Source organism: Cryptomeria japonica, chromosome 2 (genome assembly GCF_030272615.1).
Source record: "Cryptomeria japonica chromosome 2, Sugi_1.0, whole genome shotgun sequence".
NCBI classification, from domain to species: domain Eukaryota; kingdom Viridiplantae; phylum Streptophyta; class Pinopsida; order Cupressales; family Cupressaceae; genus Cryptomeria; species Cryptomeria japonica.
This window is the reverse complement of record NC_081406.1, coordinates 4,212,386-4,232,136: the sequence shown is the minus strand read 5'-3', so window position 1 is coordinate 4,232,136 and position 19,751 is coordinate 4,212,386. Positions and strand designations below refer to the sequence as shown.

The following is a 19,751-nucleotide window of genomic DNA, read 5'->3' as shown; positions in this document are numbered from 1 at the left end:
AGTTTGTTCAATAGCTGGCATTGGCATGTGCACACAAAGCCTTTCAAATTTTCAGTTCATCTCATACACATTGATGAACTTTGTCAGCCTTCACAACATACCTTCAACGTCAAGAACATAGTTCAAGAAGCTTAAGACTTCCACATGAAACTACCATATCATGCAAAAACACCATATTGAAGTTTTCCTCACACATACACCCAAAGGATTCACATTCTTCCCACAGAGATGCCACATCCCTTGAAGGCACCTATTTTTAACTACTTGTAGATAGGTATACAGTTACACTAATTGATTCGCAAATGGCAAGGTGCAAGGTTATGTAATCAATTGCATGATAGTAATCAGTAAAAGAATACCTGACAAATCATTACTGCAGATTTATTTGAGTTTTTCTCCCGATTTTTTGTGGTTTTTTTCAATAAATTGTCCCTTTTTCCCAAAAAAATGGCCCAAGATTTTTTTGCAGATTAAATCGTTGCCATAAATGACTCGCGAAAAACCAGAAGTTAAATGATTTTTTGCAGATTTTTTCATTTATGCATCATACACAAGGAATGAGTTAGAAAATGACTTCAATGAGATTGCTGGTCCTTGAAGTCAATGACTGATGCATTTTTTTTATCTCTAAGACATGTTGGCATACTTGTACAGGTGCTGCTAGTGGATTCACTATCCATGGCTAGTTAGGGATGATATGCTAGATAATTTAGGACTGCACATGCTTTGCATTGCATGGTTCTATTTATTTACTGTATTTTAGCATTCATCTAGAGAATCCTGAGTTGAATTCATGTGCAGGTGAATGCTGTTGAGCTGCTGATCCAAGGAATACTCCACTCTAAAAGGTGGGGTAAGCTAGTGTATGTGTTTTTTGAGATTTTCTTCTGGTCTCTTATTGCAGGCTTACTACACATTAAAGGAATCTATATAAAGTTGTAATATAAATAATGTTATGATAAATCATATTTGTATCATCTTTATCACATTATATTTTTGTTCTCCTTAGAATGGTAGAATGGACACGATCTGCATTTAAAATATGTTACAAGGTTTTCTGTTGTAGCTGCTTGTAATGTGTACCCCAGAATTTTTTTTTTCTTTTGAAAATGAATTTTGCCATTCAAGGTTACTTGCCAAAACAACTGAAAATGCTTGCTGATATGTTCTGATCTGATGTTTTTTTATTTGTTTTAAAGCTTATACATAGTATTGGAAAATACATTAAAACATTCCAAACTTACTATATTCATAGTAAATGATATTACAATGCAATACAAACATAAAACAAAACAAACTACCTCTGAACTGCAGTCGGAAAGTTCATCACAGATCTGTTACAAGTCATGATTTGATGCTCATTCATCATCAGCAATACATAATGCCTTTCCTTGACAGAAATTAGACCTCTAAATGCAGCAACAGGTCAAAGAAGCCTTACCAAACATAGAAAAACCCCTTCAAACTGTTTAAACTTATATGACGGCACTTTGACAAGAGAGTTTCACTTATTAGGGACTGATAAATGCTCAGAAAACCTCCAGATGAGTCTGCTGTAGCTGATTGGCTGCTATCTACCACTGGGACGACTAGCTAGTCCTTCAAAAACCCATGCTATCTCCTGTACCAGTCCAAACACCTCAGGAAGAATGTCTTGCAACTCTCAAATCTCACCCATAAACTCATGGCACCAAACTTGAAGTTACTGTTGGGTTTAAGGTGTCTCAACCTTTGAAAGTCCTGAGAGTCCTAGCATTTATTTAATTGTTTTAATTTAATCCCACGTTGCTGATTTTATTCATTATATCCTAACAGTTATGTTACTAATTTGCTGTCACTTTGTGGGGCCCATTTGAGTGTTGGCTTTCTATATGGTTAGTGCGGAGCACAAAATTGTGCCACTTGTCACTTGAGCACTCATGTTGGGCAAAGGATTTGTAAATTTCCTAGGAGAAGTGCCTAGATGCCGTGTGTCACGTGGTTGTTGGGATAACTCTTGTCGGGATATGGAAACTGCTAAGTCAGGACTTGCGGGTTTAGAGGAGTTAATATAGCAGTTTACATTTATGGTGAGTTCATTTTAGCAGGTAGCTTTCCGCATGTTGGATGCCCAAGTATGGATTTGGGAAGTTTCTATGTAATGGGTGTTGTTGTATATGGAAGGTTACCATTATGGAAGGGTAGGTGTTAGTGGTTAAGAAAGTTCTATTTGCAACGTGTCATGAACATGGAAAGTTGTTTGGACACCACTTGTCTATCTAAGTGTGGGAGATGGTTTTAGAAACCATGGGCACTTACTTTTCATGTATTGGGCTCTATAAGTATGTTAGTGCCTTAGTTGTTTTGTATGAGAAAAATTTATTATTTTTGAGACTTCGTTATGTTGCTGAAGTCCCTCCAAAGATCTTTATGATTGTAACTACACCTGAAGATCATTAACTCTAATTATTGTATTGTAATTCGTATTACTGATAATACAATTGATATCTACTTGGTGTGTGGTTTTTACGTTGTAAGGGTTTTCCCATGCAAATCTGTGTGTTAATGGTTTTATGTGTTTATGTATTCTGAAACTACTTTGCCTTTGTGCATCCACATCTATAACTGTTTATTTTTTTGTAAGAAATTTTTGCATTCTCTCCTATAAGTTTTTTGCATTAGGTAGGTTGTTTCTACACTCTGTTCCTTTCAGTTACCCAAACTTGTATGGCCTGCCTAAGGGGCGATTCCTCTTTGAAAATTCGAAATCACCGAAAACCCTTCAAATTACATATGGAGATTGCTTGCCCAATTAAGGAAAGTGCATTGAATCAATATCTTGAAGCAAATGAGCAATACCCAGGAAATATGAACCAAAATATAGGTTAGCATGTGGTTGGAAGTGTGGCCTAGTCTAGAAATCGACCCAAAACTTGCAAGTGTGTCAAAATCACTAAATATCACCAATCACACCAAGACCTAGAAGTCGAAATCAAAATACCATATAAATCTTCATCCTTGCAAAACTTGAATCACCAAACTCAAGGGAATCAAGCATATTCTCTAAATGAAAAAACAATGAATTAGTTAGGGTGGGCTTTCACCATCGAAACCAAACAAATTGCAAAAGGTTTTGATCCTCAACAAATCAGAAAGAACTCCAAAGCTTAATCCAACAACATCTTTGTATGTGTGAAAATCAAAATGAAGAAATTAGAGCCCAAGCTCTAACATATAGAGCTTGGAGGGAAAAATTAGGGCATTTCAAATATCTGAATATTTTATTCCCTCGAAGAGGCCTCCATAAAACCTTTTATTAAAAACAATTTTTGTCCTCCACAACCTAGGTGTCCAACTTGGGGACATGACTTAATGAAATATTTAACACTTAAATATTAAAAAGACACTTTTAAAACACTTATTGAAATATTTAAATATTTCCATTGCCTTACAAAAAATTTGTCGAGGCATCGAAAAAGAAACCAATTTGCACCTAAGCAGAACTAAAGCTGAAGTGAATGCCAAGTGCCCAAAATAGCACTTAAAATAGCATATATTAAAAATAGCACTACTGTCGAAAACCACTAAAACTAAAAACCCGATCTCTCCACAAAACAATGAGTTAACCATCACAAATAGCCTATGGGAACTTGGGAATATGCTAACGGAAAGCAAAGCTAACTACATGCTAGAAGGGGACATTATACTGCTCAATTTTTCTTTCTATGCTTGAATAGGGGTGGTACTATTGCCACCTTCTATGGTCCTTAATACAGCCTTGTAGTTTACTTACTCAAAAAAATTATCATATCAATCTCTCCAACATAAAAGCATGTAGGGATGATGATAATGCATTTATTGCCTCTAGAATATTTAGGTGTTAACCAAGTGGACTTTGAAGTTAACATGAGGCCTCACTAGATGAGGTCAATTTTATTTCGTTGACTTAGTGATGATAACATAGTTTATTCCTCTAATATAGCTCTATCTAAAATCTACAAGATATGAACCTTTTTATTTGAAATTTTTGTAGATGCATAGACAAAGTTGAACGTGTATGCATGTTAAAGGTCAACTTTAAACGTTAACAAAGTTATGTTCACTTGTATACAATGTGACTTCACTATGTGGACAGTCTTTATTATCTACAAAAATGTCAGTGCAATCATGTGAAAAGAAAGGCTTGCCCTAATGGTTATATGTTTGGTATGCTTGGCATGTATTTTATATTTCTACACATGAATATAAACCAATATACAACTTTTTACGATGTAACTATTGTCATTTGTTTTGGTTATTGGCTAACCTTGACAACAATAATCAAGTTGCCAAATCATAACACTTTTAAGAACCAATATCATGAAATCTGATGATTAATTTGAGAGGGAGTTTCATACTATTTTCCATTCAAAAAAAGTCCAAGACATAAGCTTGTGCTTCAAACTTTTCCATGAATAAGTAGAATTTATTCTAGCAAACAAAATGTCCAATGAACAATGCTTGTCCCAAACCTATTTATATTTCAGTTGTAGACATAGTTCCAGAGAGTTTCTTGATGGGGGAATGGGGGGGTGGGTTTTGGGGACAAGTGGACCAAGGGCCTAAGTTAGGGGACAATGGGGGGACGATGGGTAGGGGGGTGACACAAATACATATAGTACTTGAAAAATTAGTTATAAAAAGATGTGTAAGGAATTGTAATGTCATTATAAATTATATGAATATATAAAAATTAAATATTAATTTATAATTAATCATTTTTATATATCAATTATATTATATATAATCAAATATATAAATTAAATACTATAATATCAAAATCATCCTATTCAATTTCACATCATATACACCTTCCTTTAGTTAAATGTAAGACAATAATTCATACTCCTTTAACATTGCTGATTTTCCAAGCATATTTGATTTCTAGACCATTGGGTTCGGCTTTTCACCCGAACAAATGGGCCACATGTAGACGTCTATTTGATGCACTAGCATTCCACAAAAACCCACAGTCATACTGACTATTGAGACATTACACTTGCTACACTTCAATAGTGTAACTCCTCTACCAACCTGCATTGTCATCGAGAATCCTTCCAACCCTACTATTGTGGCTTTTGAAACCTTCCTTTTGCCTCTAACACTCTTTTTTTGAACTCCATTCTTGGATTCTTTCATTTTGAACAACATTATCACTTGGCTCTCTAAGTGTACATGCCATTGTGCAACTCTTTCATTCTCTCACACACAATAGTGCTAGAAAACTATATTGTTGCTACATCAAAGATCATCTTATACAACCTTTGAAGGTCATTGCTACTTCTTTGTGGTATTTGCATGAGGGCATCTTTGTTTTGCAAACTGCTTGCTTTCTTTTGTGGACTGGTAACCATCATTTTTGAAGCTTCCTTAGCATATTGTCTTTTTAATTTCGATAGCATTAATGTCTCATTGTATTTTTGTTATCAATCTATTTGTTTTGGTTGTCCTTGGAGGTGGAAATACCAAAACAGGGGTTTGACTACAACAAGCCCCTATATAGCCACCCCCAACAATTTTTTTGGTCTTTTGTGTGTAGGCATTGAAGAGTTGTCTGGTAAAGGTTCGTGAGGTTGTCCAATGCTATTAGCGATTTCTCTCCTTTTTCTTTGTCATTTCGTAGTTCAATATGATTTAATACATTCCTTTCCATTTATTGTATGTTAAATCTATTATTTGGTTACATTTAGTACTTTATGAACTTTAGGTTCTATGTAAATTATTTTGTTGTCTTTCTATAGACAATCTTTACTTTTTTGTCTGTAAAAGATTGGACAACTTGCCATGCTCTTGTCTACACACCACACAAATGTCCTAGACAGAGAGCTAACCAAACTATCTAAGAGACACTATGTAGTCTATATTGTTTTGTTCTTGAAGTCTTGAGAATTTAATTTAACTTTGTGTTTACTAAAACCTAGATTTTGTTAATTAATTAGATAAACTTGAAGGTCGTGTGTACCTCTAGATTTATCTAAGTGTGGGATTAGAACCTAAGCTCTCAAAGGATTGATTATCTCTCATAGTAATTCACTTTTCCATTCTCTACATCTTTGTGAACCTGATGTCAAGACAACCTTTATAAATGAAAAGTTATTAAAAACAAACAATCTTTTAAATAGAGAACTTTTTTCACAAATTTTCTTCTCTTATTCCCTGAGGCTTGCTAGATCGTACATTGTGATAGCTTTCTATGAGTTTCACGACCTAGTCTACTACTTCCAAGAGTGTAGTCATACGTTTTTGAAATATGAACACTTTTGAGATAAGGCACACTCACAGTCTTCCCAAACCAAGACCAATTGTTTCAGGTGATCCAAATTTTGTGAATTTTAAGGCTAACAATTTAAATTCTCAACCAAACGCTCCTCAAGATCTCCTCCTAGAGAATATGATGTTCATTTTAGGGTTCCCTTTGAGAAGGTTTAGTCTTTGGATGAAAATCCAAGGGACTTTAAGGATTTCCTTAAGATTTTTTGTACACTCAGGTGGCCCATGTCATCAAACTTCTGAGAGCCTTACTAATGTCAAATTATAGCATTTCCTACTTTAATACCATGTTGGTGAAACCACCTCCCAGTAATAACAATATGCAAATAAAAAACCTTAGCAAATGCAAGAGAAGCAAAGCTATTTCACCAATGAGTGGTGATGAATTGAGATTTTGAAATATGTACAAATGCCCTGTATATATATAGTAGACGTTTTATGAGGTAAAGTCTAACTGACATGTAACTACAAGTATCAAATATTAAATGCACTATGCAATATTAAATACTATGCACCTAAATGCAACTAATATCTAATAAAATATTATGTCAATTGCCTAAGTGAAACTTAAGCATATGTAAATGATAAATCCTCATTGGCTCCAATAGTTTACATGTTTTGAACCTAAGGGTCTTTAGAAAAAGATTTGTTGTCGAGGCTTTGTAAGGCATTGAGTATAAGAGGGTAAGCACAAGAATCTACAAATGTTTTAGTTCATGAAACATTTCAAATTACCTTGAGTGTTTGATGCAAGAGTATCCATGGTGGAAAGGAGATTCAAATTCGAATTTGGCATATTCTTCCTCAAATTTAGAATATTAGTTTTGTTGTGGGAAATATGAGTTACAACTTGTGACGACTCACAAATTCACTCCAAAAATATAGTTGTTCAAATGGGCGCCTAAGAATGAGTTATTGGGCAATTTCTATTTCAAGGCCTTGTTAAATGGATTTGATGGCAAAGTGGATTGATTTCATAGCAAGTTTGGTGGTGAAGTTGAGAAAGCATCCAGAAGCTTTGATGGCAATTTTTAAGTTGGGAAGATGCCCTTCGCTTGTTTGGGAGTGACATTTGGGAAGGTTACTAAATAAGAGTTTTGTTAACTATGGTGGTTAAAATGAAAGTTTCAATATTCATTTGGGGATTTCCCATTTCAGTTTTTTGGGAAGTTTGAGGAGAAGAAGAAATTTGTCTTTGAATAAATCATAGGTTTGTAGATGGAAAAGAAGAAGAAAAATAAACTGCAGATTTCAGGATGCATGAGGGAAAGAAGTGTTTTGGCTTGTAATTTCTTCTAGTTATTGTGATTGATTTAATCATTTTTTTATCTAATTATGGAGTGTTATTTGAAGCCTATAAGGTTGCTATGCAATGTATTTGCAGATTTACTATGTAATTTGTTCATTTCTTGAACATTTGGATAAGATTAATGAGAAGTCGTTTGCTGATTTTTTGCATTACTTGCATATTTGAGTTGCATTTTGTATGTGCTTTGCATTAGGAGAATACCTATATCAGATTTTACGTGAAAACAACAAGGATTTGCATGTGTGGTTCTAAGTTGGGATTTTCAACCCTACATCAGAATGCCAAGATCTAGCCTTCCGTATCCTTAAAGTGGGTTTGCCAATTATGAGAGAGGAAGACTATCAATGGCCTTTTGCAAGTAACATAACATTGATTCGAGCCACTCACACCACGATTGGATAATTAAGGTCGTAGGAAACCGCCACATATCTACAAATGTTAAATGTGTCAATGCCTTCATGATGATTTAGAAACCTCCAAAAAAAACCTTACAATTCAACAAATTTGACCAAACAAAGCAACATGCCAAATAGGCCCAACTTTCTTTTTTTGCGAATAAGGCAATATGATGCCAAAATAATTTGCAAAAGAAAAATTCACAACCAAATTAGTATAATTGCAAGGGGTTGGGTAGCCCTTGTTTAATTTTTTTAATCCCTTTTGAACAAAAGTTTCAACCCAAAAAGTGAAATGGGTAGATGGGTAGATTAGTAGAGAGCGATTTCAACCTTTAGCTAAAATAATCATTATTTTTTTAAATCTTTTGTCCATACAAATTTGTACAATGACAAAATTTATCGAAAAAGACGAAATGAAAGGTATTGTTCATTTCCCGAGCCTTCTAGATGCAATGGTGATGTCCATTTAGCTCCACGGCTTTCTGGTGATAGGGCTATGTGAGGGATTCACCTTAATGCAAGAAGGAACATGTCGGTATGAGTCTAATACCATATTGGAATTAGCCAAGATCAAAAAGCACAAATTAATAACCTTCCACAAGTGAATAATAAAGCACAATAGTATGTCTATCATATATGAATTAAGAGTGTATAATACAATTATCAACCTTGTATAAATAGGCAAAGATGAGGAGGTGAGAAGGTAGGAATCAAGCTCTAACTACCCCTCCAAAGGTGCAACACTTGTGAGGTCACTTGACAAATGTGTGAGTGAGTGGCAAGTATGCATGCAATAGGTGTTGCAAGTGATGAGGAAACATGCCTCAATGTTATGAGGTGAGACAAAAGTATGAAGAAGCCATAGTAAACTTAAGCTAAGCGTGAATAGGTCAAACCTAGAAAGGTGATGTCCTAACTAGATCTATAATGACACTATTTATACTAACAATTATGTTATATAATATGGATGCCAAGCAATTACAATACATATACTATTATTACAAGTTTATAAAGGTAGGTACCTAACACTATGCATCTCTTATTGCACCAAGAGACATTCTATAGGGCAACGAAGATGGATTATTTTATTTAATTATGGGTCCACTTATTATAACTATTTAAGAATTGTCAATAAAATTATAAAATAATGTCAGGTTCTCAAAAATTCGATATAAACCAATCTAATAGCTCTTGGGTGATTCTAGAGGTTTTGCCATTTATCTTCTCGAATTGAACTAAAGTTACCTAGTATTATTCATCAAATAGTAGAAAGTCTATGAATAAAATAACTGTTTATTTATTATATAATTTCATTTATTTCTGCTTGGTAATGAATTAACTTATTACATTGAGAGACATTATAATAAAAATTGTGGGTTATTTTGTTTACTTATGCATCCACTAAGTTATTAGAACTACTTAAGAACTATTAACATGTGATTAAAATAATATCAAGTTTTCAATGTTGGATTTAAACTAATCTAACAATTCTCGATTGATTCCAAAGAAATCCATTTGCAATGTGTAGCTTTCATCATTCTCGTTTTGAATTAAACTCCAACCATCATCATCATTTACAAAATAGTAGAAAGTTTCAAGAGTACGACCCATATAAAATGATGAATAAGATGTATATTACTTTTTATTAAGTAAAAAGATAGAATATACTATTCGCAAAAAAGGAATGGATGGTGGAAAGGCACACCATCAAAGTATAGGCAACATAAAGTACGGACAACAAATAAATTTGAACAAAGGGCATAGCCTAATAAAAAATAAGCATAGAACAAGTCACTAATCAACAAGAGTGACATTGGTAGGAGGGCAATCATATTCATCAATTCTACCCCATATCTCAAGCATCATCATCAATAGGTTCTCGTCTAGTAAGAGCACCCTCCTCTTAATCTTCTATATGTTTTCTAGAACAATTAGTGGAAATTGTTAGTTCCAAGTGAGGAAACTTGTCAAAATTTGGCTAGCCAAGAACACCACACTTGGATAAGTAGATGCAAAAGGTCTCTAATAGGATTGAGACCACCCACATGCAGCATAATTCTTAGAATGTTGTCGATGACATCCTTGAGATTAGGATCAATGATATATGTAGTCACATAAATTTGTCCACTTAATTAAATGAATATTTACTACTTATTTGATTATTTAACCTTCAATAATCAGTTAATTAAATTAATATTTAATTAATTCATCCTCAACCCCTTCTCCTCTTAATTAAATAAATTATTCAATTTTTTTAAATTAATTCATTAACGAATTAACCTATTAGAAGGGCTTAGGGGAAGCGAAAACTTTTTTTGGCGAAGCTCTGCAACCAAGGGCACACACGAACGGTCCTTGGCTACAGGTCGGCTCTCTGCCCGGGGGCTCCCAGACCTAGTGGGAGGCCCCCGCATTAACTCTGCTCGTGGCTCCATTAATGGAGAAAGAAATAGACGGCGATGGGATTAATACCCACAAGGCATCCACTAACGGCAGAAAAACCTTCAGTCAAGTCGTTCAAGGGCTCCACACGACCTTTCCAGACGAGGCGAGGTTCGAACCAGAGGCGACCCAAGATGCAGCAGCAGCCCAAAATCGCGAAGAAGGTGAGGTTGCCTCGGCCCCAAGAGTCATCATTAAACCTAATTCCTCTATGACTGAATGTATTTCTAAAGACATTGCTAGACTTAGGGATTCTGCGATTTTTCTAGTAGCCCTAGATGTAGATAAAATACCATCTAGACAATATCTTAATAAATGGTTTCAAGATTCTTGGTGTATTAAATTGGGAATTCAGTTTTCATTCTGTAGAATGTTACAAAAAGGCTTATTTCTTATTTTCTTTCATGATAAAGAAATGCAGAGGAAGGTTGTAGATAAACAATTTTGGAATGTAGGTAATGCCTGTTTTAGGGCCATTCCTTGGACCCCTCTTGCATGTAACGAGGAAATAATGGCACTCTCCAACCCTAAATGGGTAGTTATTAAAAATGTCCCCCCATTTTTGTGGAAATCTATATCTAAAATCACGGAACCGCTTGGAAAAGTCATTAAAATTGACTCCTCAGCTACTCTACTACCGCATATGGATGCAAGGGTACTCATTGCCTTCAACCCTGGAGTAACTTTCCCCCTCTGGAATTGACATTTGTATTGAAAACCGGCTCTTCTCATGCCCCCTAGAATATTTAGGAGGGATTAATGCATGCCATAGATGTAGAAGTGGCCGCTACCTTAAAAATTGCCCACTGATGGTGAAGAAAAATGGTACCTCCTTCAAGAAGACCTCCAGTAGAATCCACCTTCACCCGGACCCGAGGGAGAAAAAAAAAATGAACCTAATTCCTCTATATCCCCTCCTCTAGACCCATCTTCCCTACCCAGGGTTGCTGAATCAATACCCGCATCTAATCCTACTCCCCCTATTTCCCAACCACAAACCCACCCCTGCCCCTCCAGCAATCCTCCCTCAATTGCCGAATCTATACTTAAGTACCAGTCGGCATTAAAAGAAGCTACTGTAGCTGCTAGTGAACCTGAATCAGTGGAACTAGATAATAGCAATTTCTCCAATAATTTGGGTGGACCCAGGAAGCAAAATGCTCAGCAAATTGTCCTTGACAAATTGAAAATGGTTGCAGAACAAAGGAAACAACTGGAACTTACATTAATTAACCAAAAGAAGGAGATTGATTCATGTACCATACCCTTCCTCCAAGAGTTGATCGGAGGGGAAGATGGTGGTACTCATATTACCACCAGGGCCACCGAGATGGTCAACCACTCCCCTCATAAACCTAAAGATAATATAAATGACCCCTCTGGAGATATGAACACCCCTCATATTGAAAATACACCATTGGAGTCAAAAGATGGAGGGGATACAGGACCCCCTGAAATGACCTCTAGTAGCACTGATGGGGAGATGGGGCCTACCACTTCTCCTTCTGACCAACCCCTAGAGAAAGGGCATGGTAATGAACCTAGGTTGCATTTGGAAGAAACTGTGACTAGCAATAATGAAAAGGAGACTTCATTTTCCCCTAACCCTAGAACCTTTGAGGTTGGAGCCAATGATGGGGGAGAAGAGCTAGCTGGTAATAAAACAAAGGAAAAAGGGAGGAAAAGATCTCCTAAGGTAAGTAAAGACAATACAGCTAGGAAGGAGTCCTTGGGACCTGAACAACTCTCTGAACTTAGGAAGAAGAGAGGTAGACCACTATCAACTGTGGCCTTTGATGCCAGCCATCTGTCTAAACCTGAGGAATGGCCCAAATGCTTTGAAGGGTTTAAATCCCTCGGGGACAATACTGAAGCAACCTCTTAATGATGAAAACCATCTCATGGAACATCAGGGGATTAGAGGCCCCTGATAGGAAATATGTGGTCAAAAGATTTCTAAATATGCACAAGGAAATTGACTGCCTTATGCTCCAAGAACTAAAATCAGTAGGATTCTCTCTAGAAATTGGGTTAAAATCCATCTAGAGAGACGCCACCCCCTTCTTCACCAATCACCCTAAAGGAAAGGGTGGAGCTGCAATATTGTTAAATCCTAAATGGACGAATAAAGTTATCAAATGGGGACAATCCCCTTGTGATAGGGCAGTCTGGGTAATCATACAGAATGAAGGTACTACATTTGGTCTCTGCTCAATCTATGCATCTAATGACTATCGAGAAAGGGGGGAGATGTGGGAATGGATTGCTAAATTAGATGACATCCCCTGGCTCTTGGGAGGTGACTTTAACATGGTAATCAATGCTCAAGATAAACAAGGAGGGAACAAGGTGGAATGGAGAGGTGTAGAGAGAATTCACTGGGAGATGATGGTTAACAAAATGAGATTGACAGACCCAATAGCAAGTAAAAAAGAGGAGCACAAGTCAATTTGGTACACTTGGTGCAACCACCAACAGTACAATAAGAGGGTCTATTGCAAACTAGATAGGTTCTACTTCAACAAGGATTTTTTTGAAATTATTAAAAAAGAGGATGGTCTTCAATATGCTGGCATACCGTATACACTATTTGATCATCACCCCATTATGATTGGGTTAAAGGTAACTAATTCCAAATCGGCCCTACCTAACCCTAGTTCAAATTTTAGAATGAACACTAGCCTGCTAAAAGATGGTGATCTAAAATGTGCAATGTACCTGGTCAGAATGTTTAACAAACATGGAAACAGTCAATTGACAAACATTGATAGATGGAATCAAAATATCACAACCTGGACCTCACTTTGTCAGGTGGTAGGCAAAAAGAAAGCTAAAGATGCTAGAGCATCTGAGGTGCAATTGCACAGTGCATTACAATTGGCAGAATCCGAACTTCAAGAGGATCCAAAAAATGTATCACTCACCAGTCAACTAATCAAGGCCAAAAATGACCTTAGAAGGCTCCAAAACCAGAGAATCAAAGGATGGAGAAGAAGGGCTAAACTAAACTGGCTAGATACTGGGGATCGGGGATCTAAGTTTTTCTTCTAGATGCTCAAAATGAAACAAGCAAGAGAGAAAATAGACACCATATGGGAAGAGAATAAGAACCTCTCTGAGCCCAATGAGATTCTAGAGTGCTTTGCTCAATTTTACAAGAAGTTATTCTCTGCAGAACCAGCTAAGGAAGAGCAGGAAAATGCAAGGAAAATAGTTATGTCTTTAGTCCCCAAACTCCTTGAGGAAGAAGATAGCAGGATGCTTGAAAGAACTATCTCTAAAGAAGAAATTAAAGAAGCTATAGTGGCCCTCAATAATGACAAATCTCTTGGTCCTGATGGATTCCCAGTAGAATTTTACAAAGATAATATTGAGTGGATTGTGGATGATCTGCATGTTCTATGCTCTGAGGCTATTCACAATGGGTCCCTGGGAGAAAATATAAACCAAGGCCTTATTAAGCTCATTCCTAAAGAGGGTGACAGAACCCTGGTTAAAAACTAGAGACCCATTACACTGTTAAATGTGTCATACAAGATCTTAGCGAAATTCACAGCAAGCAGATTAGAAAAAATCTTACCAAAGATTATTAGCTCTACACAAACAGGATTTGTCAAAGGACGGTATATACTAGAGAAGTTAATCACATGTTGGGAATCACTTCATTGGGCAAAAGAGTCAGGGCAGAATGGGGCTATGTTACTCATAGACTTCGAGAAAGCTTATGACAGAATAGAATGGGAATATATTATACAGATGCTCGAGTCGCTAGGATTCCCCCCTGGGTTCTGTAAACTGGTAAAAACCCTATTATGTGATGCTAATGCCGTTGTAGAAGTTAATGGAATGAGATCCCCCGAATTTGCACTAACCAGATCTATCAAGCAAGGATGCCCCCTAGCCCCACCCCTTTTTGTCCTAGCTGTTGATGCAATGTTCTACTTACTTAAAGACTCCTCTGTCACTCCTCCTGTCGGGGGCATTTCACTACCGAACAAAAAGGAAATCTGTAATGTCCAATTTGTTGATGATACTGCAATATTAATTAAACTTGATGAAGAAAACCTTGTTGCTCTGCTGAAAAATATAGAGCTACTCTGCCTAGCCTCTGGAAGCAAGATAGCTATGCACAAATCCAACCTACTTGGCTGGGATGAAAGCCCCCCGAACTGGCTCTCAAAATTCTCTCTCAACTGGCTGGGCCCTTCTCATATTGTTAAATATCTAGGCATCCCATTCTCTGTCCTCCCAAATCTAAAAGAAATGTGGGACTAGGTAAGGAATAAGATAGAAAAGAAGCTCTCTAAATGGAATAGGAACTATCTGTCTTTAGCTAGAAGATTTCAGGTCTGTCAAAAGATCTTGGCATCATATAACATATACTTCTCTTTTGCCTGGCTCTTCAAAAACTACCAATTTAATAATATCCAAAAACAGATAAGGGATTTCCTTTGGTCTGATGGAAAAGGTACCAGGAAGCAACATGCAGTGAAATGGGAGTGGTGTACTATGCATAAACTCTATGGTGGGATGGGTCTAAAAGATCTCAAATTACAAGGTATTGCCCTCGCATCCAAATGGATCCTCAAAGCCATGGATGGAGATGAGCCATGGAAAGTCCTAATAAGGAACAATATTTCATCCTCAATTCCTAAGAAAGCCAAGAAATGGAAGGATCTCCCTATGATAGACCTTCTTCTTGGACAGATAGAGGTAGCCCCAGCTGGGTCAGAGGTCTTTAAGTCCCTATGGAAAGCTTGGGAGCAGGTGAAACACTTGGTGCAAATCAATGCAAATGGAAATAGATAGGGGCAGATTACCAATGACAGATCTATATGGTGGAATCTAATTCATAATGGGAAACCATTGGCAACTCTGCACTAAAGTGGCACAATATGGGAATTAAGTATTTTGACCAGATTCTGGAGAATGGCCAATTGAGAACATGGGAGGACCTGAAGATTACCTTCTCTATCCCGCTGTCCCAGAGCAGAACATATATCATCTTGAAATCAACGTTAGCCACTTCTCTTCCCCCACCTCACCCTTCTCTCCCTCACTCTTCCATCTCTACACTCTGTTGGGTTGATGGCACACCTCTCCCCTCCCTTAAAGCCAAATGCATATATGCGTCTCTCACTAAGGCAGATGTCATTTTTCTTCACCTGGACAGATGCTGGGAACTAAAATGGGAACCAAAGGAGTGGAAAGATAGGTTAGGTAAATTCTGGGGGTCTCAAAATAAACCAAAAATCAATTCTTTGGCTGGAGATTGTTGTTAAATAAACTCCCCATTAAAGACAAGGAGGGTAACTTCCTGAACTGCAAAATTTGTAAAGTACCAAAATCTGTAAAACACATCTTTTTTGAATGTCACTTTGCAAAAGAAATTTGGAAATTGTTCGGTCTTAATCTGGAAACTAATGGTATTGAAATCATAAATGTTGTTTTAGGCTACATTAAGGGTTGTAGGAAAACTGCAAGTATCTTCTGGTCCTGTTTATCTTTAGAAATTCTTTGGCTCATTTGGAAATACCGTAATGATGATGTCTTTAATGACAGCACCAGGCACCTCACTAAGTCTCTTAGGAGACTCATTTTTTATACTGTTTCAATCCAGGTCATTGTGGTTATAAAGTTAGGCTCAAAAAAGTTTGATAGATGGATAAAGGAGGGTGCCACCACCGTTTACATCAGGGAGCTATCCCATGGCTTCACATGGGAGAGAGATGAACCAAGAAAGGCAGCATTTGAGAAAACACTCATGGCCTTCATGAGACAGATGGACCGTAGACACCTACACATGGAGATTTCCCGGGAGGAAGCTGACTTTCTTCATGAGCACACCTCACATCCCCACAAGCAGGATATACTTGATGGACGCAAGGAAGTATGGCAGGATGGAAACATGGGTTGGGTGGCCTAGATCCCACCAGTTGGAGACAACCTTGACCTAGATTCTGAAATCTCCCTTTCATAGTCCTTTAGAACTCTATTTTTTGGTCCTTTTGCTCATATAATTATGATGTAATTAGTGTAAACATCTTTCCATAAGTGGAGGTTCTCGTGAAACTCTATATTTTTTGTGCATGCATCCTTCTACGATGCCTTGATGTACTCGTGAAACTCAGACATTCCTGATGACATGTAATGGCTATTTGATATCTAATCAAAAAATAATAATTCATTAAGCCACACTCAAAATCAATTAAATGAATAAATCATGTTTATTTAATTCAACCCCCTTTCCTCTTTTAAATAAATAATTAAAACATTTATTTAAATCCATAAACTACCCCTCCCCCACTTGCATTCTCCTACAAATGCAAGTTGCAACCATAATTGATATAAATTAATTTTTTTTTTTTTAAATCATATTTTCCCTCACCCACCAAACCCACTTGCAATCCTAAATCCACTTCTAGACTCTTCTAATCACTTTCTAAAATCTTCTAACCACTCATAATTAGCCTAATCCATCTCCTAAATATTGTCACATTCCTAAGCAACTTGAAGTCACTTCTCAAAACCTCCAAAGTCTTTGAAAAGCATTTAATGTTTTATGTGTTCAACAAGCTAACCCCTAAAGTCTTCCAAACCACTAATGGCTCTTACATGACCATTAATGGCTCTTACATAACCATTTATGGTTAATTCCACTTGCCCACATGGTTAGAGGCTTAACCTCTAACTCAACCTCCATATAACCCATGTGTCTCCTCAAGCATTCATTGTTTTGACCATGGTTATTCCCACTAACTCTTGCACAAGAGTTTGTCCATTGGATAAAGGCATTATTCATTGGATAAAGGCTTTATTCATTCAACCCAACTTAAACCTTAACTCCTAAGGTAACCCTCAAGTCATCTCAAGCATTTAATGTTTCTTCCATCTCCTCTCAAGCCATCTCATGTTGACATTTGTCATTCTGGGATTGGATTGAAAGCCCTCACATGGATCATAAACCCATCAATCCTAACCCTTGTTGAGATTACTCAATCTCAACCATCCATTTCTCCATTTTTCCTACAAATAGAGCTCATTTCTTCATAATCTAAATCCAGAAATCTTGCATGCATCTAAGTTATAGTGAATTTAGGAGAGCATTTTAGCATAATCTACATTTGTCTTTTTGGCTAAAATTAACATTAGTTAATTAAATAACATCTCATATTTAGCTTGTTTTACACTTACATTGGCATAATTAATCATTTTCAATCTTGAATCTCCATAAGACATCTAGAATAGTGCAAAAAGCTACTGAGAGCTACACTCATTTGGAACTTGGAGAGGAGAGGAACAAGGGAGGAGCAGCTACAAGCATGTTGGAGGGCATTTGGGGATGTTTCATTGCATTCCTTCGTTTTGTTAAGCTTTATATTTTATGTTTGGTATCTCTCTTGATATGCTTGCTTAAGATAGTCTTTCATTTATGATTTCTGACACTAACACTAACGTTTGAATTGCTCCTTGTGTTTGTGTGTATTCCTAACATCCTTTTTGCAGAGCATCATTTGGTGAACTCGACGTGAATCAAACATGCAACTTTCTGATCGATTTGATAAAGTACTATTTTTTTATGTTTTAATTGACACATAGGTCGCGCCTTAGCGCTATTGAACACGCTCTAGCACCTTCAAAAGTTGGTGATTTAGCGTTATTGTTCACCAAAATAGCGCTATTGTCTTCCAAATGGCGCTATTGTCCTTATAGCACTATTGACCATTAAATAGCATTATTGTACCTAGTTTTAGTGTTTTTGCGCTCTTTGTTTGACAAAGTCTTTTAGCGCATTTATCTTTCTTGTAGCGTGTTTGTATTTAGTTTAGCGCTTCTGTCATTAATATAGTGCTTTCGTGTTAAATAGCGCTTATGTTTTCACACGGAGTGGCGCTATTGTAATAGAGAGTTGTAAAATCCTTTTTGTAACCGAAAAATCAAAAACATTTAGGCTTGTAGAAGCCCACCAAAAATCCCTTTTCAACTGACTGATTGCTTTTTTGTGCAGGTTTTTCACTAACCCTATTGCAAGATTTTTTAAGAGTTAGATTAGGAAGCAAAATTGTTTTTTACTAATTTTGTATTTTAAAGTTGGGTTTAAAATGAATTCACGTTCTATTTTTGCTTAAAAGAATTAACTTCACATTTCCTATTGGGTCCTAAAATGAATCACAAGTTTTAAATTTGGGTTTAAAAGGAATCTCACTTGTCAAAATAAAGAGAACCACAAACTCAAACCCAACAAATTTGTTTTTCTTGCAAGTTAGGAATCATTTCATTTTGGGTTTAAAACAAGACAAAACAAACTTTTATTTTTTGCATCAAGCTAAAATTCACAATCAACACTTCATTTGTGCAAGTTAAAAAGAACCCCCAATTTGTCAAAGTTTTTGTTTTCAAAACGACTTTACTTCAAGCAAACGTGCTTCAAATTCAGTTGACCAGGATTTCAAGTTCCTAGATAAACAACATTTTGCCTTGAAGTTAAAAAAGAACACCATGATTGTTGGAGCAACATCTCCAAATAGCTTTTAGATCACATTGCTATAAATTGGTTAAAAAGAACAAGTGTTTTTAGTGTTTGGCACACTTGTCCAAAGTTTTGTAGAGTGGTCTTACTTCTAACACACACTATCCTCTCCCTTGGCTTTCGTGGTCCTAGGTGCAAGAGAAAAGTGTTAGTAACATTCAAGGTTTTATCTTTTTAAGAGAGGCCTACCAAGAAACACATCACTCTTGGGAATGACCTCGCACGATAAATCCTTTGAGCCGCTATAAAAATCAGGTGTGAGCTAAAGTTGTAGCCTTGGGTATAGTTGTTCCTACAGTGTAACTTGTCGAAAGGACATATGGGCCCCACCATAAATTACAGGGCTCTTAAGTGAGTCACTGCAGAATGAACTTGTGTCCAAAAACATCGAACATTACTAGACACCTTTTTATATAAAAGCCCACCTGTTCTATTGATTGAGGATATTTGTGAGAAGTTCAATGCAAGAGCATAGATGGTTTTGCTCCCAAGATACTCACCATACATATTTCCTTGTGCAGAAACAGGGTTTTTTGAAAAGCTACTTGTAGCTTGATAAAAGTGGCTCCCCCATCATAGGGATCATCTATCTGGTATGCTCATGCAAGACTTAGTATATCACATCCTTACCTGCTACGGCGGGATTCATAAGGTATGTAGTACCAAAGTTGAAGAAATATTAAGATGTGGGTTGAAATTATCGCAAATGGCCATTTGACCTTAGGGATAAAGTGTGTTTGAAGTGTCTTTGTTTTGTGTCAGACCAGTGATAAATTGAGCTGAC

The 19,751-nt window shown here is 36.6% G+C and overlaps 1 protein-coding gene across 1 annotated transcript in view; it reads left to right on the top strand.

Moving 5' to 3' along the window:
* LOC131052304 (uncharacterized) overlaps positions 1-1,142 on the top strand; it is a 296,561-nt gene extending 295,419 nt beyond the window's left edge. Inside the window, exon 13 of the mRNA XM_057986927.2 lies at positions 802-1,142. Coding sequence (XP_057842910.1) covers positions 802-942 — 141 coding nt within the window. The 3' untranslated portion in view covers positions 943-1,142. The remainder of the gene's footprint in view (positions 1-801) is intronic.
* Positions 1,143-19,751: the final 18,609 nt, after the last annotated feature.